Source organism: Phalacrocorax carbo, chromosome 1, assembly GCF_963921805.1.
Source record: "Phalacrocorax carbo chromosome 1, bPhaCar2.1, whole genome shotgun sequence".
In the NCBI taxonomy this organism is placed as follows: domain Eukaryota; kingdom Metazoa; phylum Chordata; class Aves; order Suliformes; family Phalacrocoracidae; genus Phalacrocorax; species Phalacrocorax carbo.
In genome coordinates this window covers 76,454,333-76,481,218 of record NC_087513.1, presented here as the reverse complement: position 1 = coordinate 76,481,218, position 26,886 = coordinate 76,454,333, and the positions used below count along the sequence as shown (strand labels likewise).

At 42.0% G+C, this 26,886-nt stretch overlaps 1 protein-coding gene across 5 annotated transcripts in view; it reads left to right on the top strand.

Moving 5' to 3' along the window:
- SCUBE1 (signal peptide, CUB domain and EGF like domain containing 1) overlaps nt 1–26,886 on the top strand; it is a 219,497-nt gene that overhangs the window by 171,009 nt on the left and 21,602 nt on the right. For all 5 annotated transcript variants that reach the window (XM_064460913.1, XM_064460938.1, XM_064460930.1 and 2 more), the window contains 5 exons: nt 13,615–13,731; nt 18,399–18,521; nt 21,934–22,053; nt 23,669–23,761; nt 25,276–25,392. In XM_064460913.1, the coding sequence (XP_064316983.1) occupies nt 13,615–13,731; nt 18,399–18,521; nt 21,934–22,053; nt 23,669–23,761; nt 25,276–25,392 (570 nt within the window). The remainder of the gene's footprint in view (nt 1–13,614; nt 13,732–18,398; nt 18,522–21,933; nt 22,054–23,668; nt 23,762–25,275; nt 25,393–26,886) is intronic.

Here is a 26,886-nt window from a genome sequence, read left to right as displayed (position 1 = left end):
ACATCAAGAGCTATACACCCTGATGCCCACAGTGCTACAACTTTGTTGGTGCTAGCATACATAACAGATTTGACTTATCACAAATACCGCCAACAGTAGTTGCACTTTCATTCTTCGGGCTAAGCATTTGGAGGTACTGTTTTAAGTCAGGCTCGTTTATCACAGCTGTGTTGACATTTCTCTGATTTGCCATCACTGAAAAGCTGCAAATGTACTTAGACTTCCTTTGGCACATGGCCTTTCACCAAGCAGTTCCAACGCTTCCTGATCCAATAGTGAGTAGATTTTGTAGGCCTTGGGAAAAAACTTTGATCTGACAAAGTGCTTAACTCAACTAATTTTCTATTGGTTTTAAAAGTAATAGGTTCTAAAAATGAACAATACTGTTAAATGTACTTATGCATTTTTTATACTATTATCTTTGGTTGTATTTAGAAGATCATGGTGCTTTACTCAGGTTCAGATCCCCATAGTGCATTTTTAAATCTTTTAAAAATCCTCTAGAAGTCCTTTTAAAAATTGTTATTGACAAGGATAACGGTAGGGAGAAAAAGTAATATGGGAGCATGACCTTATAGTAAGGCTAAGTGTGACAAGCTTGATAGCAAAAACCAGTAATGACTTGAAATCTTCCTCTCCAAATGCCTTTATAGAACACCTCCCTTGGCTCCCTTCATATCTGTGACCTTGGGCAGACTTACTAATTTTATACCATTGCGTCTAGTTTTTACTAAGTTTTTTTCATGGTCCATAAGAGACCCAGCAAACTTTCTCACCTGCAAAAACAATTCCGTTAGTTTTTTTAACTTCTCTATCTGAAAGTATCTACAAAGCTGTCTCTGATGATTGGTGCATCTCTCTGCAAACCCTCTGGGGAGACTCCCCTAGCTGAGGGTTCTGCCTTCTCTGCCCCCTTTCCCTACCTGAGGGCATTGTGAATCCCTCAATTTCTTCTCTTGGAGTACATAAATACTGAATCTGAGGGTGCCATAGGGGAGTCTGTACAGAGGGGTTGTACAGGGGGTGCCACGTGGCCAGATGTATAGGCATCTTGGAGTGCAGGCTCACAGGAGGTGATCCATCCTCAGCTGCAGCACATACCTGTGGCCTCTCTCCAGCTCCAGAAGCTCACACATCTGGTGCAACACCAGGTTGTCTAAGGTTATCTGTGTTGTGGTTTAACCCAGCAGGCAGCTAAACACCGCACAGCCACTCACTCACTCTCCCACTCCAGTGGGATGGGGAGAGAATCGGAAAAAAGGTAAAACTCATGGGTTGAGATAAAGACAGTTCAATAGGACAGAAGAGGAAGGAGAAATAATAATAATGATAAAGAATATGTATATTGCATAATGCAATTGCTCACCGCCCGTTGCCAAATGCCCAGCCACTTCCCAAGCAGCTGCTGCGCCCCCCCAGTCAACTCCCCCCAGGTTTTTGTTCAGTGTGAAATCATATGGTATGGGATATCCCTTTGGACAGTTGGGGTTGGCTGTCCTGGCTGTGCCCCCTCCCAGCATTTTGTGCCGCTGGCAGAGCACGGGAAGCTGAAAAAGTCATTGACTAGTGGAAGCACTACTTAGCAACAACTGAAACATCAGTGGGTTACCTACATTATTCTCATCCTAAATCCAAAATACAGCACGATACTAGGAAGGAAATCAACTCTATCCCAGCTGAAACAAGGACAATCTGTCAAGTGATTTCACAAATGGGGAGAAGCCATGGCAGGGTTAGTTGAAATATTGGAAGCACAAAGCCAATTTATCCCCTACAAAGGAAAGGGAAGTAAGCGGAGCAAGAGGCCCCCATGGCTCAACCATGACCTCCTGGGTCTACTCAGATCCAAAAGGGAAGCATACCAGAGATGGAGAAGTGGAGGATTATCCATCGAGAGCTACAAGGGCATTGCCAGAGCTTTTCCCAGTCACATGATTGGGAAAAGCCAACATGGCTTCACTAAAGGCAGATCGTGCTTGACAAACCTGGTGGCCTTCTATGACAAAGGGACTTGCCTGGTTGACATGGGGCGGGCAGTAGACATTGTCTACCTGGACTTCTCCAAGGCCTTTGACATGGTTCCCCACAGTCTCCTCCTGGAGAAATTAATGTGTTATGGCCTAGACAAGTGGTCTGTGCAGTGGGTGGGGAACTGGCTGACAGGCCGCACCCAAAGGGTGGTGGTAAATAGCTCCTTTTCCAGGTGGCAACCTGTGACAAGTGGAGTCCCCCAGGGATTGATATCGGGCCCAATGTTATTCAACATCTTTATAAGTGATCTGGATAATGCCATCAAGTGTAGCCTGATGAAGTTTGCAGATGACACCAAGCTGAGTGGGGAAGTAGACACTTCAGAAGGGAGAGCTGCTCTGCAGGGAGATCTGGGTAGGCTGGAGGAGTGGGCCAGCAAGAACCTTATGAAGTTCAACAAGGAGAAGTGTAAGATCATGCACCTGGGAAAACGTAATCCAGGAGTGCAGCACAAACTGGGATCCACCTGGCTGGAGAGCAGCTCTGTGGAAAGGGACCTGGGGGTCCTGGTGGACAGAAAGCTCAGCATGAGCGAACAGTGTGCTGCTGCGTCCAAGGAGGCCAACAGGATGCTGGGTTGCATCAAAAAGGGCATCGCCAGCAGAGATAAAGAAGTCATTATCCCACTCTACTCAGTGCTTCTCAGGCCACACCTGGAGTACCGTGTACAGTTCTGGTCCCCGCTCTACAAAAAGGATGTGGACCGGCTGGAAGGGGTCCAGAGAAGGGCCACCAAGATGATCAAAGGACTGGGAAGCTGCCATATGAGGACAGGCTGGGAGAGCTGGGTTTGTTCAGTCTTGAGAAAAGGAGGCTCAGAGGGGATCTCATCACCATGTACCAGTACTTAAGGGGTAGCTACAAAGAAGATGGAGACTCCCTTTTTACAAGGAGTCACATGGAGAGGACAAGGGGGATGGACACAAGTTGTTTTTGGGGAGATTCTGATTGGACACGAGAGGAAAATTTTTCACATTGAGGACAGTCAACTATTGGAATAGTCTCCCCAGGGAAGTGGTTGACTCGGCCACGTTGGACACCTTCAAGAGTCACCTGGACAGGGTGCTGGGCCATCTTGTTTAGACTCTGCTCTTCCTAGAAAGGTTGGACTAGATGATCCCTGAGATCCCTTCCAACCTGTGATTCTGTGAAATATGGTCAGAGGCATCTGGGAGCATTAGGCTAGGGAGAGTTCTGGATGTGTTTCCTTATGTGGGTGATGGAGTGAAATGTCTGCACAGAAGATACAAGCTTACCCCAGATATGAAATGTACTGCTGCCTGCCACTCAGAAAGCCTGAGGACCCAGCACTGTTTTTTTCATTCGTCTCTCTGCTGACCAAATTCAGAATTGCTGAGCAGTTCACCTCAGCAGAAGAAAAGGAGGAAGAGGGAAGCTTGGCTTGGCACTTTCGAGGCTGGGCACCTTCTCCTCCTCAGCAGTCCCATGGGCAAAAGCTGGCATGACTGTTCTCCAGCTCTCCTTGCAGTACCAAGGTTTAGCAACTAGTTTTGGACGCCATGTTTAAAATACTAGAAGTTATTGTTGCCAGAAAGGGAATTTATCAGGTAATCCTCTACCTTTATTCTTTTTTTTAGTTTGGTGCTGCTTACAAAAAAAAGAAGGTGGTGGGGTCCTTCATAATGCTGCAGGGAAAAATGTTGGAAACCTTTTTCTTTGCTCAACAGCAGAGAAATAATAATGTAATAATAATGGTGGTGATGATGATGATGATGTATTTCATTACAGAAATGTAAAAAACCTTCATCCAAATCCCACCAACTTCAGTCAAAGATACCCCCAAAGACCCCAAAGTTAGCTGCCAATTTTTGCCTGGCTGAAATTGCCAAATTCTGTAGTTTCCATGCAAAACCATAAATCTTCCTATCCCCTCAGGCAAAGCTTTGGTGATCCAAAAGCAAGCAAATAGTTCCATGGCTGATGAATGAGGCAGAACAAAACCGTACTCACTGACTGGGAGCAGAACTGGCTCTGCAGTGCTGACAGGAAGAGAAATGTGTGGTGGTCAGTTGACTTGGCACATGCATTAAGGGGAACACATAGGGAATAGGTATTTACTGCATTAAGATGTCATTCTGCAGCCCCATTTCTGCAGACTTTGAGGAAGCCCTAAGGGAAGCTTGTGGAAGAGAATGAGCTTGCGGCCTCTGTGTGGAAGAAAATTAAATAGGGAAATTTTGAAAGAAACTGAAAAGAGAAGGGAAAATTAATTTGTTGGTACATGAGATCACATAAAACTCCCTTGGAAGAGTTCCTAAAGAAAGGATTGTATTTACTCTGGAGAGGGAGCAAACAGTTTAGGCCTACAATTTTATTGCCAAGTCTCGTTTTTTAACCTGCTTTCCTCTGTTTTCAAATCCCAGAGATAGTGCGGTGGTTCCCAGAAAGTGCAACTGGTCTCTTTTGATAAGGTCTGATAGCAAAGATAAAGAAAATGAGCTGCCATTTCCTTTTAAGGACTCTCCCAAATGTATTGTCTTGTTCTTCCCCACGGCAGTTCCCTTTGCTGTAACTTCTAGGTAAACAATAGGAAACCAGTTGCCTCTGATGTTAATGAGGGTGATGAGTTTGCTGGGTTAAGAGTTGTCCCCTTGGTGCATAGCATCAAAGAAGGACCTGACTACTGCAGTTCCTCTAACCATTGAACGGGCCAATGAAAGATTACTGTCTTCTGAACTGAGCTGCTCCAGTGATAGGAATTAATAGAGGCAGCAAGCCAGCCCAAGGGAACTGCTTAGCTGGAATTCTGCTTTTCTGTGTGTAACCTCAGACCCAACAGATTTATATGAGAAATATATCAAGAGGTACCTGCTGATTCCTGGAAGGGTCAGGTATGCATTACACTGTTCTAAGAGAAATTACTTAACCTTTACCAAATTTATCAATTAAAAAGGATCACAACAATTTGAACTCTAAAAATTAAACTGATGGAGAAGACAGAGATCAGTCCAGGAAAACACCTAGACAATCCTTTCTGGAACAGAGATGCTTTTGGAGGTTACCAAACAAAATGCTAGAAGCTGCTTAAGTGCAGGAGAGCAGACTAAATAAATATGGTCATCTTGCTGGCATTAAGTATACTCATTCTATCAAAATAAACATCCAGTTTCTATCCACACTGCTAGGGCTTGGAAGACTTCATTCAACTTTGGACATGTAGCAGAAGTGTGAGAATACACAGAGAAAGGAGAAATCAGTGATGCCCAGATATTCCTCAGAGCAAAATAAGAGCATCTAAAATCATCAGACCATAATGATAAACAACAGAGACAGCTGTGGCTCCCTAAACTGCACTTGCACCAGAGCTATAGATTTTTAATACTGCATTTAGTACTGTATGAAGACAGAGAATGACACAGCCTCTCTTAAGGTTGATCAGCAGTTTGACAGTCTCAGGAACAGAGATATTGGTTTATTGAAGTTACTACAGGTCAGCTAGGCTGGGAGGAAGATGAAGACAAGCTGTTTTCAGGATCTCAATATACTGAATAAAAACATACAGACATAAAAGGATACTGAGGCTGTGAGGCAGAACTAGGTAGATGATAGCAGTAGTGGTCCTTCATACAACTATGGATTGGAAGGGATAGGTTTCCCACTCTGGCTGTTGCATACCATGCTGAATTAAACAAGTGCAAACTGTGGCCTAGTTGCATCTTCCAGAGCATTTGGCTGCTTGGCAGAGCTCTTCTTGCTTAGCCAGCCTGGAAGAGCCTGTGGGCTCAAGGTCCATGGAGACCCTACTGCTGTGCCAAGTAGCTTGCAAGAAAGCAACCACTTCAGTCTGTTGAACCCAGAGGAAGGAATGTGTTGTAGTTACCGAAGTCCATGTTAAGCCACTGCTGTGCTAGAAAGTGTTGCCTTCTTGGGCAGCAAGTACCTTCTGTTGGCTGCAGAGCAGAAGCGAAACTGAGCCCAAATTCTTCTAGCAGTAATGTGACTGGAGGCACATCTGCATGACCCTGGTGCCACTGCAGGTCTCACTGATTTCCATGGTTCCCATGTGGACCAAGTCATGAACCTGCTTGTGGCATTACTGCGTTAACCTGTTGCTAAAGATCACAGACATACTCTTTGGTATGAGTGAATCAAGGGTACAATTAAATGCTTTTTCTGGTCCAGGGAAAGTAGATTAGCTCTAATTCACTACAAGCAAATTTCTGTTCCTGAACTGAACCATGACAGCATGTTTAAATAATGCATGGAACAGTGGTCTTACCTGTGTTACAGCTAGTAGGAACCAAAGATTCTGCAGAATTTGCCACTGACTGCTACTGTGTGCCTACCCCCGAAGCTGAGTAATAGCCATTTCATTTTGTACTGCTAAATCCTTGAAATACCTCCTCTGTGGGTTGCTTACATAAGTCACAGGTTTCTAATTATTTATTGCCTCTGTCTTGAGTACATTTTGCAGGTTTCTTTTGCAGTTTATATACATTTATTTGTTTTACTACCACTTTGCATTCTAAGAACAAATCATCTCTAATAAAAAGCACATTTCCCTGCGAGCAGAACCAATTTCCTTTAGAAGTCTTTCATTCCCTGATTAGTGTGTAACATTTGGTCTTCACTAATCACATAGTTAACTGTGAGCAATAAAGTTCTTGAATAAATACATGCTCTGGTCCAAGTGAACGTTAGTCCTAACAGACAGTTTCCCACTTGAATTTCTGAAATACAAGATGTGACTATGCTACTTAGGCACTTATGTGCACATTAAAAGTATAGCAATTAATGCCAGATCTGTTTTTTCTGCAGGTCATTAGTATGTTATTAACAATTAAGTCTCAGCAACAAGTTGACTTGATTGCAACTCAGTAGTGCGGTGGGAAGTCTAAATGGGTGTGGTTTTTCAATTACTGTTAAAGGTTTGGGCTTATGGCTTTTTTTTTCCCTTCCCCTTGTGTTAACCTGCTCCAGAAGCGCTCAGTGGGAAGGTAATGAAGTAGAAGGTTTGTACATTACTACATCTTTCCATGCTTCCTTTTCATTGGTTTTATTATTGTAGACTTTGAAACATAAGGAGAAGTTAGCTATAAGCCATTCCTTCTGGTGTTGGATGTGTATTAAAGAGTTACGTTCTCAGATGGAGGATGCATTTTTACTAACTGTGAACAGGGGTAAGTCACTGTGGATCAGAAAACGTGAGATGTGGTGGAAACCCCATCATATGGCTGCTGTAGCAAAATAATACCTTTCCCAATACTGAATTTAAACCAGCATTTCTTGGAGAACATAGCTTGAATCATGACTCCCCGTGGTCCAGCAACCACTCAGATTAAGATATGTGGTTTCCCTAATGTCTGTCAAATATTGTTGGAAACCACGCTGGCTAGGCTGTAAGGTGAACAACATTACATGGGTGGTATCAGTTCCCTGCAGAAATCAGAGGGGAGAGGGGAAGACAGAAAATAACTTGCAGCCAAAATATGTATAAAAAAAGCATTACTGTTTATTTTAAAAACATCATGTAACACTTCTTTAGAGTTTCTATGTATGTGCGCTTAATGAATGAGAAAAAGGAAAGGCTCTGTTTCTCAGAGGAGCCGATGACTTGGAAGCTGAGGAAAGTGAACACAAAACGTTCTGACGAGCCTTGAGTTTGGCTCGTGTGCATGATCAGTTCAGTGGGGCACTGCACACTGAGTCTGCATTTGGCCTGGGGGTTAAAAATAAAGCAAGAGTGTCTGAGATGGACAAAATAGAACTATGTATTGTAGACTTTTGCATTAGGAGAATGTGGTCACGTTAGGAGACAACCTCACTGTACTGAGCAGTGGCTTTGCTGTGCGCAGTGCAGTGGGGCACCTGGCCGTCGCTTCCAGCCTGGGGGTCAAACACTACTAGCGCATGAATCTGAAAACCATGGATTCCTTGCTGTGTATGTTCTTCGCAGCACCGTGGGCAGCAGTTACAAGATACATACAAATCTTTGCAGCCATAATGAAGGTATACTTAAGCTAACTGGGAGGATTGGGAATGTATGGAGTCACGACTGTGATAGCATCTCAAAGTAATACTGTGATATTGTGACCATTTTTGACTGAAGTGATCTACCAGTATTCAAGGTGTCATGAGTCGCTTCCACTGATGAAGAAATTGATAGCAGAGATAGAGATTCCCTTTTTATTTTACTTCCTATTTCTAAGCAAGAAGTATTTATTTTCTATTTTATTTCTATTTGAAATAGTATGTTTAAATTTAATGTATATATGCAGTGATCTAGTGTATACTTCATGTCTTGCCTTACTGAACACAGACAAATCAAATGTAAGGTGGGTTCTTTGCTTAATCATTAATTAATCTTTGCAGAATCATTGCAGTCTGTGCTCTGTCCCTAATCCATGTTATAGCTTTTATTGATTGTCTTTGAGCCCCTCCTGTCTTGTTCTCTGTAGCACAAATAGCACCATCAGATAACAGTGATCTCCCCTTGCCGTGTTTATTTTCAGGCCACATGAAAACTACTCCAAGCAGCAAGACCAAACTCTTATTCAAGCATCCTATGTGGCCTGTGTTTTGGAAGAAAGCTTCCAGTTTCATAAATTAACATGGTTGCTTTATGTCTCAGAGAAAAACTGTCATGATGACCATTAGTTTTCTCTAACCAATTTCTTCACTTGTTATTAATATTAACAAACAAAATTATATTAAGGGTGAAAGAGGGGGAAATTATTATTTTTTCGATAAACTTTTAATGTCAGATTGGGCAAATGAGGCATCGAATTGTTCAGTTCTATAACCACAGCCCCGAAATCACACGTGTGCCTCTGTGGGTGTATTTTGCACGTGTACATTCTGTCAGGGAGTCATAGCAGTTTCTACATCAGTTTGCAGTCCTCAAAACATAAAAACAGTGCTGTTTACCAGCCTCACCTGTATATGTTTAGTGCTGAGCTGCTTTCTTGAAATGCTAATGTTTTTTTGGAAATGTCCTGCATTGCACTTTAATTTCCTGATCATTGGTTTCTCTTAATTACTCTGAAATTTATTTTAGAGAAGAAAACAATGACAATCAAGAATACAGGGAACTGCATTTGAGGACTGGAAGCAGAGTACAGAAAGGAGCCTTTCACTTCAGAGCTGCTGGTAGGAATCCAGCTCAGTTTCAAACTTAGCAAAAATCATCACTGTGTGATGGTTTCTTGGTGCCCTGCGCTCCACGTCCACAAATGAGTCAGTGTCCACATCACACAAACCACCAGAACAATTGGTGCTACTGTAATTGGGAGTCTACTGGCAGCATCAGTGGAAAGGGCAGGGACTTGAATGAGCATGGAAAATGAGCTGCTTTCTCCCTGCTCACTCAGGTCACCTTTGAGACACATCTGTGTGGGGGAACTTAGAAGTAATTCGATCTGCGGTAGCTCCCTTCTGGAGATAGATGGAAGGCTTTCTTTTCCAGTACTGACAATCTGACACCCACTAACAAACATTATATTCAAGAAAAATAAAGATCATTATGGGATCATTTCATGTGTGAAAGCATGAACTAAAAAAAAGATGCTAAGTATGACTGAAAAATTAACAATAAAACCCAAATGCTGACTTGAAATAATAGGAACAGAGCCAAACAAACATTATCAAGCATGACTGCCATTGGCAACAATTGCTTTCCTCAGAAACACAGGAAAATCCTGCTCGTTTATTAAATGGTTGAACAATCTCTTCGCATTGAATCCCTTCTAAGCAAAAATAAAGCAGTGCTTCCACTGTCCAAACATTCTCTTTGGAGATGAGAACGTGGATTGGTAGAAGAGATGTTGGACTTTATTCAGCCTGAGATGATGCCTTGATGTCATGGAAACAGAGACTGGAAGGAGAGCTCTCAGTAGCACAGGACACCATAAAGAGGGTGCTGGGACTGCCAGTGTGCACGTGAATCAGTGTGGAGGTTGGAAGGGACCTCTGGAGGTTGTCTGCTCCGACCCCTGAACTCGGCACTTCCACTGAGTCATCTCCTGTGAAGTAGGGAGTTCCTTGTCTTAGAACATATGTGCTACCATTAGTAATCCTAAAAAAAATCTGCCTCTGGCAGGATACTGGTCCTGTACTGCCAGAGATGAATTTAGCCCCACAGTTCCTATACACTTCAAACAGTTAAGCTGTGAAGACATCTCCTAATAGGCTGAAATGACACAACTGCATATTACAGGGGTGAAAGTGATATGAATTCTTGACTAAGTGAAAGTAAAACGAAAGTGTTTGATGTCAAGTAAGTGCATTACCAAATCTGAAATTTTTCTGAAGCAGCTTGGACTGTTTGTGAATTCATGCCAAATTCAACTAAAGAAAGAACAGAAATTTCAACCTCAAGTTGGAGTTTTCCACTGCAGTTCCTTGAAAACAAAACGTTTTGACTTTCATGGTAAAACATTTCAAATATTTTAATTTAAATAACTTTAAATTGTTTTAAGAGCACCTCAGACCCAGAAAGTTGATATCTCAGTATTTATTTCAGTGGTCTGAAGGGGAAAATTTAGAGTGACCCAATACAAAAACGTGTGTGAGTTTGAGTTTGTACATGTGCTGGGGCGGGGGATGACTCCAAAGCTGAAAAGGAAATTATTTGTCCTCAGCTCTCTAGCTGTAACCTGCCACATCTCTGCTTTTGTAATTTTGAGCTTCTCTTCAGGAGATAGTGCTACCATATTGTGTAGTGTTGTTTGTACAGAGGAGACAAGATTTAGATACCTACGTTGGTTCCCAGTTGTGCGGTAAGCAGGATTTGAAACCCAGGGCTGTGAAAGTGAAAACCAGGTGTCACTCCCAGCTCCTCAGTCTCCTATGAGATATACCTGCGTCGTGAGGGTGGTGAGAAACAAACACATCCTTTCAGAGTAAATATGGAGAAGTATTGTGGCGCACCACAAAGGTGTGATGGCCAACTTCAAAGTTTCTGGGAGCCAGGGAATAACAGCGCCCAGAACACAGATTTCACAGTTTAAAAAAAAAAAGAAGTGCGAGATGATTTCAGCATCCTGCATCACACCACCAGTTTCTTTTAGTGAAGAGTATGCGGTGCATATTTTTCCCTTTTCTATGACCAGTGCTGAATTCCTCAGGGGACTGGTGATTCTGCAGATAGGGTGCTGTGGAAAGCTCAGCTAGGCAGTGCCTAGCCCTACCCTCCACAGGCAAGGAGGAGAGGGGGCCACGGGGCTTGTTGTTAAGCAAGGGAAAATCTGCGCAGAGGCTTTCTGCATTCGATCAGTGAAAGCGAGATGCTGAATTCAGCAGAGGTCAAATTTATGAGAACAGCAGCAAGAGGTGGGATGAGGGGCTTAAATGGTGAAAAAGCTTTTAATAGCAGTCATTGCATTATAATAAAAGTGTTTGTTTCGGCGTCTCTGCCAGCCAGTGTAAGCAATATAAGTTTACGAGTAGCTGATACTTTGTGTAATAGAAATGCATTTGTCCGTCATGAGTGCCTCTTACTTGGCAAGCAGATGACTGGTCATATTATTATACAGACTGTTGTCTCCATAGGCAAAGAGGGGTATGCATCCTTCTTAACATAAAGAAAAACCTGTAAAGGCCTAAGCCATAATACATAACAATGCAAAGCAGTATGTGTGAAAGCGATGCGTAAACCCCATTGACTCAACTAGATCAGGATAAGATCACTATTGAGAAATATGAACTTATTTTTGAAAAAGAGCCTTCCAAGGTAAGTCAGAGGCCAGAAAATGAACTGCTTTTGTAAATTTCCTGCAACACCATGTAGCGAGCAAGGTTACACATGAATGAAACCATGATGTATGATTTGGCTTCTTATGCATTAAAAATCCTTTAAAACTGTAACTGCAGTGTTCATTCCCAAATGATTTTATTTTATGTATTTATTTAGAGAAAACTGAAACAGTTTGCCATTTGTGTATTCAAAAGCTGCATATTTCCAAGACTATAAAGGAAACCTTAAATTGCTTTCAGAACTCAAATAATGATATTTTAAAATGCATAGAAAATGCATTAAAATGAAATATAATTTTAAAAGAGAAAATCTCAGTTGTCTGTTTTTGGATACTTGATCATAACAAGTGATTGTAATGCACACATAAAACTGGATAGCATGGATTTTTGTTCACCATGTGTATTTCATTTTATGTTATGCATTTGTCTGAACAGTTGCTTTCCACATTGTGAATTCTCTTTTGTATGAATATTTCGAAGCACTTAAGATTGGAAATCAGATAAAATTTAGCTGTTTACAACATTCTAAATTTGTGCATAAACTCTCACACGGATTTTGGGGTGTACAGACATACACAAAATCTTGATTTTAATTTTTCATAGCTCTTGAAGTGAAGTATTTGCATTTATAGTCGCAGGATGAGACCTAGAAAGTTTCATTAAATATCAAAACTATATAAATAATACTTGGGTGTAGGAATTGGGTAGCATACCCTTAAGTATTGGTGAGTTTTCGTGTTCTTTCAAGCACTCACAGCTTCCTAAGCACGTACAACATGAAAGTCCAAGTTATATATAGTAATGGTGTTGCTCAGGTTCTGTTCTTAATAAGCAACTCCAGAAAGTGTGCAAGCCATTAGAGGAATACTATTCCATTCATTCATACCTCAGGAATAGTGGAGGAATGAGATTTGTTGAAATTGCCACTCTCAAATAATGCCCTTGTATTAATTTCTCTGACCTTTTAACAGAAAATTTAATCGCTGAAGAGGATTTAAAAAAAAAAAAACCAATGGCTTGAGGATAAAATCCACTCAAAAGTGATGTTATTTTGCACACGTTGCTGTTTAAGGTACCTTTAATGTAACGGTTTTCAGCAAGTCCATTCCGTCATGACTGCTGTCAAATAAACCTTTATATCACCCTGCTCAGGAAAACCTTTGTACTGTCTTTAAAGCAATGTGCTGTTAATTGCTTTCTTCATAGGTTGCTGGATGGAAGGGACTATGTAAATATGGGTTTCACATTAGTGACCAGTGATAATTAGAGATGCCTGGTGGGGAAGAGGTCAAATTTTCTTGAGTTAGGTAGAATGTGGACTTGGGACTAAGATTTTCTGTATCTTAGGTGCAGCCCGTTCATTCCTGATACTGGCTTATTCTCAGGCACTCTTTTGCTTACCCGCTTGTAGCTGTGCAACTGCCACACAGTCTTGCATAGGCAGAGCAGACGTCTGTGAGTGCCCTGTCCTGGTGGGCAAGATGTCAGAGGAGTGGTCAGCGAAAGAGGGAATTACTTGATTCAACCCAAAACTTTTTTCCATTATGCAACTAACCCTCCAAAATCTTAATAACCCCACAGCCCTGCTGGGTAAATATGATCAGAAGTTAAAGGTTGCCATCTAATGGTGAACATATATAATACAGTCTTCATGTTATTTCTTAAATTCTCTTTTCTTACCTTTCTCCTTGTACCTGCAAGTCCTTTCTTCATAAGGCACTAGAGGAACGAGACTGATATTTTATTCAGATTTGACCTGAGATGATACCTGATACTTCATCAGTAACAAGGTGTTGCAACCGAACGTGAAATTCAAGCCATTAAGTTTAACTGAATTCTAATTTCTTAATGCTTTTTCTATGAATTCAGATATAGATGAGTGTTCCTTCGAAAGGACCTGTGATCATACCTGCATCAACTACCCTGGAAGCTTTGAATGTCTGTGCCATAAAGGCTATACCTTGTACGGGCTGACGCACTGTGGAGGTTTGGAAACTGTTTTTATTATCTGTTTGTTTGTTTGCTGTGTGAACTGTTTACTGTGCCACACATTCTTTTAACTGAAGACTTTAGAACTGAAGAAGATAAGCCAATAAAGTTAAAATAAAGCTAAAATAGCATGAGCAGGGTGTGACTAAAATTTCAGCATCTCAAATTTGCTGAAGCATTGCCAGGAGAAGAACAGAAGTAAAAAACAAAGTCCGTGCATTTTTTGATGGTGGTGCATAGCAGCCTCAGTACAGACGAGAAGCCTGCAGCTGTGACACCTGTATCCACTGCTGCATGGTTGCAGCCGTTCTTCCACAACCATCGCAAAGCAGCCTCGTGGCTGGGGTTCATCGCACTGTGCAGGGTAGTCTTCCTTCCAGACTTTACAAGTGCAGAGTACCAATCGGTACCTCCACAGGAGTGAGGTTAGTCACGATTGTATTTACAGCAGAAAGGCTTCAAATGATGGGCAACAAAGAGAATAGGAGAAGGATGTCAGTTTTACAAAGTTTACAAATTTTGGCTCTATTGGTATTTGTCCTTACCAGTCTGCAACACAAACTGCCTGTGACACTCACAACGGAAGGCTGTGGGGTACCTTCTTTCCACCTTCTGTGGAGCTATTTCAGCTCTTCAACCTTTTTTGGCACAACTGAAAAGAATTGGTGCTGTAATGTTTGGTTACATAGGAGAGGGATATTTTTAAGTGCATAATAGGGCAGTCTTACCACAATGACCAAATTAGACGTTCCGCTTCTACTTGATCAAGGCAGGAGAATTTCAGAGCACTCAAATTAAGTCCAGTGTTTGCCAGGGGTGACACAGTACAAGACTGCCTACCACCAGCCTGGCTAACACCCCCAGGTATTGCTGTGGTCTCCTGCCTGAATGTTTAATAAGTGGGGTAGGTTTTGATTGTGTTCAGAACACTGGTCAAAAGGAAGCAAAGGGGTTTTTTTGAGAGATTTGTTAAGTGTATTAAGTCCAAATTACGCTTTTAACCAATCAGGTGAGCATTACACAAACAAAGGTAACGAGAAAATTATAATAAAACCTGAAAGCCCTGAATCTAAATTACTTGTTAGAAAATACTGACACAAAAGAAACTCTCCATGCTATTTTTAATTTTTAAACTAAATGCTTTTCTTTAGTTAAATGGTGGTTAATAGCTAAGTATTTAATTTTTCAAATTATTCAGGATACAAACTAAGTAAAGCTTGCATCAAGCTAGAAACAAAGCTCCGACTTTACACCCACAAAATCTTTTAATTTAGGCCAGGTTCTGATCTGAGTCAGACTTAGCCCAGGGAAAGTATGTTAGAGGAATTGCTGAGAGCAGTGTGGGGCCCTAACGGCTCTTAATTTGTGGAGCAGGCATTGTGGTACATATTATATGCAGGAGTTGCCCTCTATGTATTCCTAAGTAAATCATGCTACAGACTGAGTAAAAAAGATATAGTTAAAGGCTCATGTTGTTCCTGTTCCCATGTGATTTGGTTTGTGCTGTGCAAACTGATGTAGCAGAAACAGATGCTAGCTCCTCACTTGTCTGAGTGCTGAGTTCACCTGATTTTGGTAGGGATAACGTGAGACCCTACTACTGATATCTCTGTCTGGCTTCTCTTTGGGAGAAGGGCGTAGGAGGTGTATGTTAGTGTCTCTTGTACAGAGCAGGCTAACTAACAAATGCATTCACTGTATAGTAGGGGCAGGCAGGAAGAGGAGTCCATCTAAGGAAAGAGTTTGGAAAACGACTCCACTTGGGGGCAGTTCGGAAAGTGAAATCAGAGTCTGAAAGCTTTGGGGACCTGTGTGGGGTGTAGAGAGACTGATCTTCAGTTTCACTGTTAATTCCTTAATGACTTTATGTATTAATTTAGGGAAAGCCTCAAAGTTTGGGGTTCACACTCAGTCTTTAAATAATCTTCAGCCTCAGTTCAGCTTCAGTCTTTTAAATAAGACTGAAGTAGGACCAAAAATCTATCTAGAAATACTCAGTGCTGAACTTCAGACAAAAGCACAACCAGATCCAAACCTCCTGCATTTTTGCATAATGGGCAGATCCAAAATCCCAGCTCTGAATCCAGACTTGTCCAGGCCTTGAGCTTTGCTGCTCAGGCCTATCATTAGTTTTAGTCAGCCCCTGGAGAGCGATGTTTACAGTGGAACAAATAACTCGCCCTGGCTGCCATCCATGTGGCACTGAGCAGAAGTCAAAACTAGGGAGAAATAATGAGAACCTTCAAAAAGAATTGGTGCAAGCTTGCCTCTTAATAAGCTTTCTCTCCATCTTGCTTCCCCTCTTCTAGTAACTAATAAACTAATAAACTACGTGGCAGTGTCCGTGTTCTGGGCCTTCCATGCTGAGGGGCAACCCTTGTTGCTCTCTCTGGGATCCTTTTCATGACACTTCTTGTAATATAAGTTGTGTATCGTAAGGGAATCTTTTAGAAGAAGAGTGCTAGCACTTGCACCACCTGTTTATGTAAAGGTGGCATACACTGGCAGTATATATTGGCTCATTAAATGGCCTTAGGAGAGTCAGTAGGATCTGCAGGACTGTTCAACACCTTTGGGAATTTGGCTGCTTCTTCAGGAGTTTGGTTCTGGGCTGAGGTACTTGACAGCATGAGCTTGTGTTTGAACAGTTTGGCCAGAGCTCAGTGGCAGGAGCACTGTGGACTAAATGTATGTTTTGAAGTATGGGTTAGCAAGCAGCTCCCCCTGTTGCACTCAGCAGGAGCCTGGCTACTATGTACAAAATCTCCCAGAAAAAGTTTTTGCTCCCATCGAGAACTCCAAGATGCCAGAGGAAGATTTGGATAATATATATAGGCCTGCATTTCTTAATCAGTGCAGGACCTAAGTGTGTGCTCAAGCCCAAATCCTCATTAGCACCACCTCCTACCTGTACCTCACCCTCTGGCTTCCCATGGGGTCACTGGGCCTCAAAACTGGTGCCTGGGGAGAACTTGCTTGAACTCAGACTGTGTTCCTGCAAACCACATGGATTTACACAGTGCCAAGCACATGGCAATCTGAGTTCAATCTTAGGCTCAGGCGTAGTTTGGAAAGGCAGTTAGACACTCAGCCTTGACCCTTTATGGCCAGATCTCCCTTAGAAACACATTAAGTGACAATTTTCCTTCTACAGTTACATTTTGAGGCCTACCATTAAGCCAGAGTATTAGCAATTCAGTATATCCACTGTTGATTTGGTGTCATTCTAGCTCATTTGATCATGTGCCAAAAGGTGCAACCTACATGCCTTGTGAAAGTCTGTTACAGTAATGCCGCTGTTTTAGCAAGCAGATGGATACCTGCGTTTGAAGGGCAGAAACCCCTTGTTTAGGTTAGTGAAGTACCTAAAATATGGGGCTGTGGTTCATAACAAGGGCTTTTACGTTGTGGCTGTACTAGTAAATCAAGAGTCTGGAGCAGCAATGTGCAACTGATGGGTCACTGATGCCATATCACAGTTTTGGCCTGTGCCATCTAGAGTCCCAAATGTGCCTGAGCGTGAGGCAGAGGCGAGTACATGGCAGCACAACTCTTGTTGAGCATGATGGATAATCATCCTTTCTGATGGAGGGAGGGGAGGGGAGGGGAGGGGAGGGGAGGGGAGGGGAGGGGAGGGGAGGGGAGGGGAGGGGAGGGGAGGGGAGGGGAGGGGAGGGGAGGGGAGGGGAGGGGAGGGGAGGGGAGGGGAGGGGAGGGGAGGGGAGGGGAGGGGAGGGGAGGGGAGGGGAGAGGAGAGGAGAGGAGAGGAGAGGAGAGGAGAGGAGAGGAGAGGAGAGGAGAGGAGAGGAGAGGAGAGGAGAGGAGAGGAGAGGAGAGGAGAGGAGAGGAGAGGAGAGGAGAGGAGAGGAGAGGAGAGGAGAGGAGAGGAGAGGAGAGGAGAGGAGAGGAGAGGAGAGGAGAGGAGAGGAGAGGAGAGGAGAGGAGAGGAGAGGAGAGGAGAGGAGAGAGCAGCCATGTCAGCACGAGTATATAAATGCTGATTGCCTACACTAAGAAGCTTATACCTCATATTGACTAAATGCTTTTCTAATATATCTAAAGGTGAAAGATTTTATGTGGAACATCACTGATAAATATCTGATAATTGCTTTGCCTTCTTGCAAGCTCTTACCTTTCATTTTTATCTGAGGAGTAGAAGACTAAATAAACTGCATTTCAGCTGCTAGGTTCCTATCAAATATATATTTTCCTCCATCTGAATAATTTCTAGAAGCAAACTCTGTGAATCACTATGGAGAATTTCTCTCCCTGTTGTGCACAAGTGATTGAATCCCACACACCTTACAGATGTTTATGCCTTGGACATTTTTCTATATAATGCAATATACTTTATTGTCCAGATGCTGCAGAGACTTTCAAGCATGTTTTGTATCTTGTGGGTACTTCCAAGATTTCAGTGTAACTAGTCTTGGCAAGTAAATTGTATCATACGCATACATCTCTGCAAGAGTAGGAGCTAAGCATGTGTCTAAGGACAAATACATTCAATGTACATAAAATTGTCTGACGTGAGTATTGTCTGCATTTATACATGTTTATATAGATCAAAATATAAAAGATATAGTAGAAATCAAAGCATCTTAATGCACAGTATATGGGTGCACATATGGTTAATACTCTTCTCAACTTTAACTACATTTCAGATATTGATGAATGCAGCATCAGCAATGGTAGCTGTGACTATGGGTGTCTTAATACAATGGGGAGCTATGAGTGTGTCTGTCCACCTGGAAAGAAACTGCACTGGAATAAAAAGGACTGTGTTGGTAAGTGTGGGAGACTGACCTAGAGATAACTGTGGTGATGCTCCTGTTCTCCAGGAGGGTATAAAAGCCTGTGGTTTTGTCTGAGGGATGCTGCATTTTCATAATACAGATCCCTAGATTCATTTCAGCCTTTAATATCTGGCTGTCCATGGACTAGGATATAACTACAGGTGGATTAGGGAATGGGCAATATGTTGTATTTTATTTGTGTTGATTTTTTTTAAATTTTGTGAGTCTGTTCACACAAATCTAAGTCTTCCTACATTATTATTTTATGTATTTTATAGTTTTCTCCTTTTCTTTTTTGTCCCTTGACATCCATCTCTATGACCTCAGATCTAACTCTGTTCCCCTCTAAGAGTCATTTCAAATACTCAAAATATTTAACTGTTTACAAACAGCACATGGTATGCAGGTTATTATCTACATTCACAGCACACCATACCCCAATTTTTCAAGTTATCACCAAAGGTATCTTGTTTAATATAAAGCACTGACGATAACTGTGTCAGGAGTATTCATTGTAATAAGCACTATTCCTGACACCACTAAAATGATGGTACTTGCTGGTAGTGCCACGTACGTTGTGGCAAATCTGAATATCTGTTCCAGTCATCATTCTTGTGTATCCTTTAAGTAGATGACATTTTTTTTCCTGGCATCTGATTTTAAAAACAGCAAATCTTGGCCATGGCTACAGCTATTCAAAGTATTTTCTGTGAGATTTTAATTCCATTTTCATGTTTTTTAATGGGAAAAGTATACCTTAGGTCTTGCATAGTCAAATTTAGGTTGTGGGGTTTTGTTTGGTTGGTTTTGTTTGTTTGAGTCTCATAGATACATTTGGCAGTGATGCCTACTACTGAACTCGGAGGAAAACAGAACAATAAAGGGGGATATTACTTAAGAGAATCTCTGCACATATTGAGGGAAAACACTGTAGTCTGGAGTAGAGAGTACGGCACCGGCCTCTTGCATAATCACGCAATTATGGCATTTTTCCACTTACATGGATACAGCAGTATGGAAAGCATTTTATAGTCAAGATGAGGGAAGGGAGGTGTCAAGTTGGGTTTCAGCCTTTGCCACCGACTGTCTTCTTAACCACAGCCAACTACCTCATTTTTCCCACTTAGCTTTACATAAATTACCTTTACCGCTATATAGCAAACAAGTACTATAGGAGTAGGAAATGGTTAACTCTGTTTTTGCAGTTATCCCCCAGGTCTCCCTTGCAATGTACCAGTCAGTCCTCTGGAAAGGAATTTGTAAATTTAGCAGGGACTAACAGTTTTTGAGGTCTGGTATATAGCTAGACCACAAAAGTTTTGTGCTATATTCCCTCAACCTATAAGAATGCTGTTCCCATGGTAAGAGACTGTACCAAGAATATTTTCCTAGTTGTAAATTTCATTTGTAATACTCAGTTGGAAGATGGAAAATAGAACAACCTTCTATGTTGATATACACTATTTTATTTGATGAATTTAATGAGGCTTAAAATGAGTGTCATCTCCCTGCTGATCACCTGCCTTTATTACCAACGCTGTTCAGAGGAAACTGTGTTCTACATTGTTATAAAAGCACAATAAAAAGGAGGAAATGATATCTAATGATCCTGAATGGCACATGATTTGCAGACACTTTCAGTAACAAAATCCTCCTTCGCTCACCAAAGATACTTTGAGCTTCTGTTGTCTCCTCAGTCCAAAGAAATAATTTCTTTATAAACATCACCAAAGTAACATAAAAGGCCTTAGGAGGGAGGGAGGTGGCGGGTGATTATTCCCATACTTTAGATGCAAATATCAGGCGTGTTCAAGGGCCTTGTATATTTTATATTTGACCACTAGTGAGGCCAGGAATACAACCCATCTGGCAGCTGCTGGGACCCCTCCTCTGCACTCAAGCCAAGCCAGGCAAGGCTCATTCCAGCTACCACATTTGGATTGGTCTGTTTCATCCCAGCTTTACTGGGCTCTTCCCAAACCCTGGCAGACCCAAACCAGTCTGACTGCTTCCTACTGGACTCGGATGCTGCAGCTCTGTTCTCCCCCCTGCCTTGGTGTAGTTCAGTGGTGAGCTGAGGGGTAGGAAAAATGACATCTGCAGTAGCACAGCCAGCCATGGGCAAAAGAAAAGTCAGCGAAGTCCATCTGGTAAGGTGAGCATGTTTGGAAGAAAGAGCAAGGAACAGTCATAAAAAAAGCATGTGTACCTGAACAGGTGTTTTTACGGTGCTGAAGCAAGAACTGCTCTACAGATGTCTGGCTGACATTTAACCAGCTGATGCAGTATGAAATATCTGCTTGAAGAGGTGCCCAGCTGCACTTGGCCAGCAGTCAGTGCAGAGGTTAAACCTCTGGGGAACGGAGGGAAGCAGTGAGGCTGCCTCGGCGCAAGTAGTGATGGCAGCTGCCGGCTGCAGCCGAGAATGAACCCTGTTGTTTGTGTGGAGAAAGATGTACCTAAGTTACACGTCAGTCTCAAAAGATGTCCAATTAAAATTATTTTTAAATTAAAATTATGCAGGAGTGTAATTATCAGTAGCATACCATCATCTCAGGCTGAAGCAGCGACTGGTCCAATGATTCGTAACAACTCTATGTAGCTTCAGGTAAAACACAAGCCATCCCTTACCCAAATATGAAGAGCAGCTTGTGAAACCTGCAGGATACTCTGTCTTCATCCTTCCATGAAGCCAAGAGAAAAGCTGGATATTTCCATTGCGCAAGCTGCAATGTGCCTCGCACGGTGGGCGCTGATGAGAAATGTCTATGTTTGTTACAGTGTCCCTTCCAGCATTGCCTGGGGCATTTTGGCAGTGGCTGAAAGGACCATCCATCCTCATCCCAGCATGTCCTGCCTCACCTCTGCCTGGCTGGGAAGTTTTCTACTTCCAGAAGCTTGAGCATGGAGCTGTAATTAAAAAGTCTGCAAGATAAGCAGATCTTTTTGAGGGTAACTCCTGTGTGTGGTGTGGTACTTTGCCTGTTAAACCAGAGAGCTGTGCCTCCAAAAGCGGGGAATGGACATCTCAGGTCATTAGTATTACCTGCTGCTTCTGTGACCAAGTTGTGCACACAGAATTGTGCTCATAATTAGAGAGACACCTGCCTTTCAGAGCGCAGATCTGGACCTGAACAGTCTCAAAGTGGAGGACAGGAGGGGAAGACTGATGTAGAGTTTAAGTCTAAAAATGTGAAGGAGTTTCCTTGCCAGTCCAAGCTCAAGATCCAGATACTCTCTCCCTATTATGTGCTTATCTCAGAAATGCCTGGGCCTGTGATTTTGCTTTGTTGCCACTTCTACTTTTCCTCACCACTGTAAGCAAGAGGATACACAAAGTTCTGGGCTGGGCAGTGCCTGACTTCTTTCATTTTTCTTTTTTTTTTTTTTTTTTCCTCCTCAGAGATGGTGAAATGCCTCCCAAATGCCAAACCAGCTCCCAAGGCTCAGCTAGTGTGTAGTAAGACAGGAGGCATAGAGAGCTGCTTCCTGTCATGCCCATCGAACGCTCTTTTTGTTCCAGGTTTGTACAAAATATTTGTCCTCCTAAGTCTAGAATATGACTTGATTTTTTCCTCTGCTAATGTATTCACGACTCTTGCATTCAGTTTTTCTTATGGACAACTGTAAATGAGCAAAACATCATTACGAATTAAATTGAGGCAACATGCACACCATTAAATACAAAAAGAGCTGTCAGTTGCATTAGATGTTCAGCCCTTAGTTGTTTAATTTGGGATACCATTTGGGGGGAAAAATTTTTAACAAAAATCTGAGACACGCAACTACCTTAACCAGGTGGTGCAAAAGAAAAATTTTCATATATTAAACTGCAATGTCAAAAGTGGGGGGAAAACTGAACAGTAGATTTCAGTGAATTCCTGATAATCTTTAGTAACATGTTTTTCAATTAGTTGAGTCCCCTGTGCCATCCAGGCATCTGCTTAAAATCACGGACTCTGCATCATGGCCTGAAATACCCCGTGATTGTGTGATTGAGCAGGAGCAGAAATTACTCCCAAAGTGGAGGGCTCCCTTGAGAGGAGCTCAGCTTAGGGAGCACAATGTGAGGCAGGGGCAGGAGAGGAGGCATGGGACATGTTGAGCAATTTAACATTGCAGCTGCCACAGCGCATGATCAAGCTCCCACACCAGCCAGGGTAGCATAAAACTTCCACCAGCTCAGCCAGTGGAGCAAAGGATGACATAGTAACAGCTTTAAACCTGTCTTACTGTCTCATAAGAAATGGATACAACGAAATCTGTCTCAGGAGGCTTTATGGAAAACACATCTCTCTGTATTAGTTGCTGGCAGTTGCTGGGTTTTAATAAATTTTGTTGGTAATTGTTCAGCTCAGTGTTATTTATAGAAATTCAGGCATGGTTGTTTTTAGAAACTCGGGCATCTTATCTCCCCCCCCTCCCCCTTTTTTTTATTTGCTACTTGTAATTTTCATCTACACAGTTTTGCAGGGCAGGTGGGGCAGGGGGTTGCTATTACTTTTTCATACATGTTCAGGTCCTGACACAGGATTATTTTCCACAAGGGTGTCTACTTTTCATGTTAGTCCTGGCATTATATGCAGTAGAGCTATTCACACTTCATTTTCAATTTAGCAGAGATTACTGGAACCATGCGTTTATCTAATTTGTATGCATCAATACACAGTTTTATCTGCGCTGTATGTAAACCCTGTTACGGTTCTGAGTATGTTATGTTTTGTTTCTGCCAATAAATTCTGCCAGAGTCTGAAGCTAAAATTATTACTAAAATAATGTGGTTTATTTTTTTAATTACAGAGATGATCAAAGCACAAGCACTGTGCCATGGACAAGCACAAAATATTTTATACTTGTGCACCATGGAATTATTTACAGCTAACCTCATGCAAAATTGTTTATAAAATTTAACATTTCAGTACTGGAAGAAACAAAACTTGTAGTCAACACTGTGAAGCAGTAGCCTTTGGCAACTACTTCAGCCATCTAAATCCAAGTTCAGCACTTAAAATGTCTCCTTCTTTAGCAGCACTAATAAGTTTGTTCAAGCACCAAATGTTAATGCTGGGGGCAACGAGGGGAGCAGATGCTCTGTGAGGCTGTGGCCACATGTGCTGACTCTGCGTTCTGCCCCGCAGATTCGGAGAACAGCTACACGCTGAGCTGTGGCATTCCCGTCCAGCAAGCCAAGGCTCAGCAGAAACGCAACGCAACCCTGCCCAGCTGCGCAGGTAGGTGCTCTCCTGCTCGCCCGGGCTTTAGTGTCTAGGAGGCAGGTGACGAGGTTCCCCCAGACAAGCTCTCAAGTTACACAAGGCCAGAATTAAGGTAGCCTGTGTTTCATCACGCACACACTCACTTTTCTGCAGCCTCTCCTTGAGGGTTGGAGCATGCTTAGTTGCCCTCCAGTGTGACACTGTGGTGGTAGGCCAGTATAGGAGCGGTGGAAGTTTGAGATATATTCAATAAGGACAAATATTTAGAATACTTTACTTTCCATAGTCCAGCAAGGCAATAGCGAGCATATCAAAATGGCATTTCTTCCCAGACTTGGAAGTTAGTCAGAGAGGCCCATCAATAATAACACAAGAGCAGAAGGTGGGTCCTAGCCCTCACCTGCAAAGTCCTTCCTTAGGAGCATGGTTCCTTCTACTGGGGATACCCAATAAAAAGTTTATGAGACTTTTATGAGCACATACTGTGTTTCATCCATCTTGTTCTCAGAAATGGCTGGACTATTTTTGCAGAGACACTTCAAAATGTGTCCTAAAGGTGATACTCAGCATAAAAAAAATGTCAAGCTCAAAATGGTTGAAGTCTGGCAAATTTAGAAGCAGCTTGAAACCGTATCCAGCAGTGGGGAAGTGGCAGTCCACTTTGCATATCATCATCTGCTGTACTTCGCTCCAATTTGCCAGTTCTCTAACCATGAATTTCTTATGTATTTGGAATGCGTTAGGAGGTACGATGCTGTGGAGTGAGGTAACATGGCAGCAGTGTGGCTGCCTGTGGCACAGGGGCAGGCTACCTCCTATAGTCCTGGTTTGGTAAGGCCCTGCCAAGGGAAGGGGGACCCACATTGTGGCATTTACCTGTGACCACCCTCCAGCTGCTCCAGGTCCCATGGGCAGCCCGCAGTGGCTGGCAGGTGACGGCCCAGGCCCAGTCTTTCCCACCATGGACTTTGTGAGGAAATCAGCCAGCAGTTATATTTTCGAAGCAGCACATGGCTGTATAACAGCCATGTAAGACATAACTTACTTGGATTTAAAGCTGAAGAATAAAGCTTGCAAGCCATAGACAACAGTCAAATAAAGACATTTCCTTTGGATGGTTTTCAACTGCCAACAGTGTAGCAGTTGGCATTAGCAAGAGCAGAACTCCAGCCAAGTAACATGGGAAGTGACAGACAGAAAGTGAGAAAAAAGGGTAGGAATTAACCCCTTTCGTAGTAAGAGACAAATTCACCCATATTCCACCAAGATGTGCAGGTATGCTGGAGGGGAAGCGTATGTGTAGAGCGTGTGCAATACTAGCAAATTTATTAATCTTTATGGGCTCAAGAGTAAGTGCTTATGCAAAAAAAAATGAACTTATGGAAACGGACCCTTTGTACAAGGTGTGTAACACTTGGACTGTCTCTTTTCTGTGTTGCAAGAAGACTTTTGAGTCTGTTTTTAAATATAAGTTTCAGACTTCCTTTCATCTGCATCCCCAATGATAGCTTTTTACGTTACATCAACAGATTCATTAGCCCCTCCAATCAAGCAGAAAGCTCGTTTTAAAATTAAAGACGCAAAGTGCCATTTACGGCCTCGCAGCAAAGAAAAAACAAAAGATTCTGGGAAGCAAGCTGTTTTAGGTATGTGGTTTCTTCTAACACGTAAACAGCACTCTAATTATTTGTTTGCTTGCTTGCTTGTTTGCATATTTTCTTTTCACACTGCAGGCAGGAAAAAAAGTAATGGTTTTCATGTTTGGATCTAAATTTAAGTTCAGGCCAAGGTTCACACTCTGGCTGAACAGTGCCTTGGGTTTGGATCTGACAGTGCTGAAATGTCACCAGTTGCTTTGAAAAAGCTTTGTTCAAAAGCACATGAGTTTGAAATTAAGCTGATTCTTTCTCTGGCATTGGTAACGGCAGAAATATCCTGAGTCAAAAAGCTATGACCAATGCAAAGTTACATGAAACAATGTCAGTTTGGTTTGGTTCAGTTTTCCCAAATGAGGTTTATAAAAGAAAACAAAAGCTATTATTTATTTCATTATGCTGGATTAGTATCCCTTTGCAGGGGCAAAGACAAGCCCTAAGCAGGAAAGTTACAATCAAAATCTGATGTTACACAGCCTGAGGTCTTTTGTTATGTTGGAGTGATTAGTTATGATGTTAGAAAACATATTTAGAAGTTTTAGACATAATTACCAAAAAATCAGAGATTAAAAGTTTGCGTCAGGCTGAATCAAAGTAATCAAATGTTTTTAAAACTCCGTATGACTAGGTATGGGGTTTTATTAGTATTAGGTTTGAACATCACTTTCAAAGTTGAACAAAAAAGAGATTTTAAAAGTGATATGTATTTAACAGATCTTCATTACATTTATTTCTTGTCCTTTGTCCCCTTGGCATCATGACAGGGACAATTAAAGAGTGTTTGAGTGTTATTGCTGTGCATTTCCACAGCGTACAATATTTAGAGTTCATTTAAATCCAGTATTAACTTGAGACTTTCCGTATTTTAATACACAGTATTGGTGTAATTGCAGCAGTTAATATTGTTGCTTAAAGCAACTTAGCAGCTTACAGCAAACATCTACTAGTGATATATTCTCTGTTACGAATCTGTCTTACCACCACTTTTGCTAGTCAGTGAGCAGTCATATATGAGCCCTTAACAGAGAAGAGGTAAAATAGCTATCCTTAAAAAATGCTAATGGTTTAAAGATTTTATTTCTAAAATTTAAAATCACATTTTGTCTTTACCCTGCAATCCAGACATTTATCTCTTTAATTTTCCAAGTATTGGCTTAAAACAAGTCTTAGCTGTCAAGATGCTTACCTTGTCCTTATGTACTGTCTTATTTTATAAGATGTGATTATTGAACTCATTTTTAAAGTTACAGAAGTTGGGGGTTTTTTGATCCATACAGTCACCATGGGAATGTATTTCTTGGATGCATTTCCTTGGCCTTTGGTTGCTTTGCTTTGTGTTTGTTATGTCATCTGAACTTCTGGGTCTAACAGTAAGTTTATATCATACAACCACACACTTGGAATGAAAGTCCCCTGGTGGCTTCAGTGACAGAAATTTCTCCCTGACCTGGAAGGTTCATCGTCTATCAGAAGAAGGATGTTTTT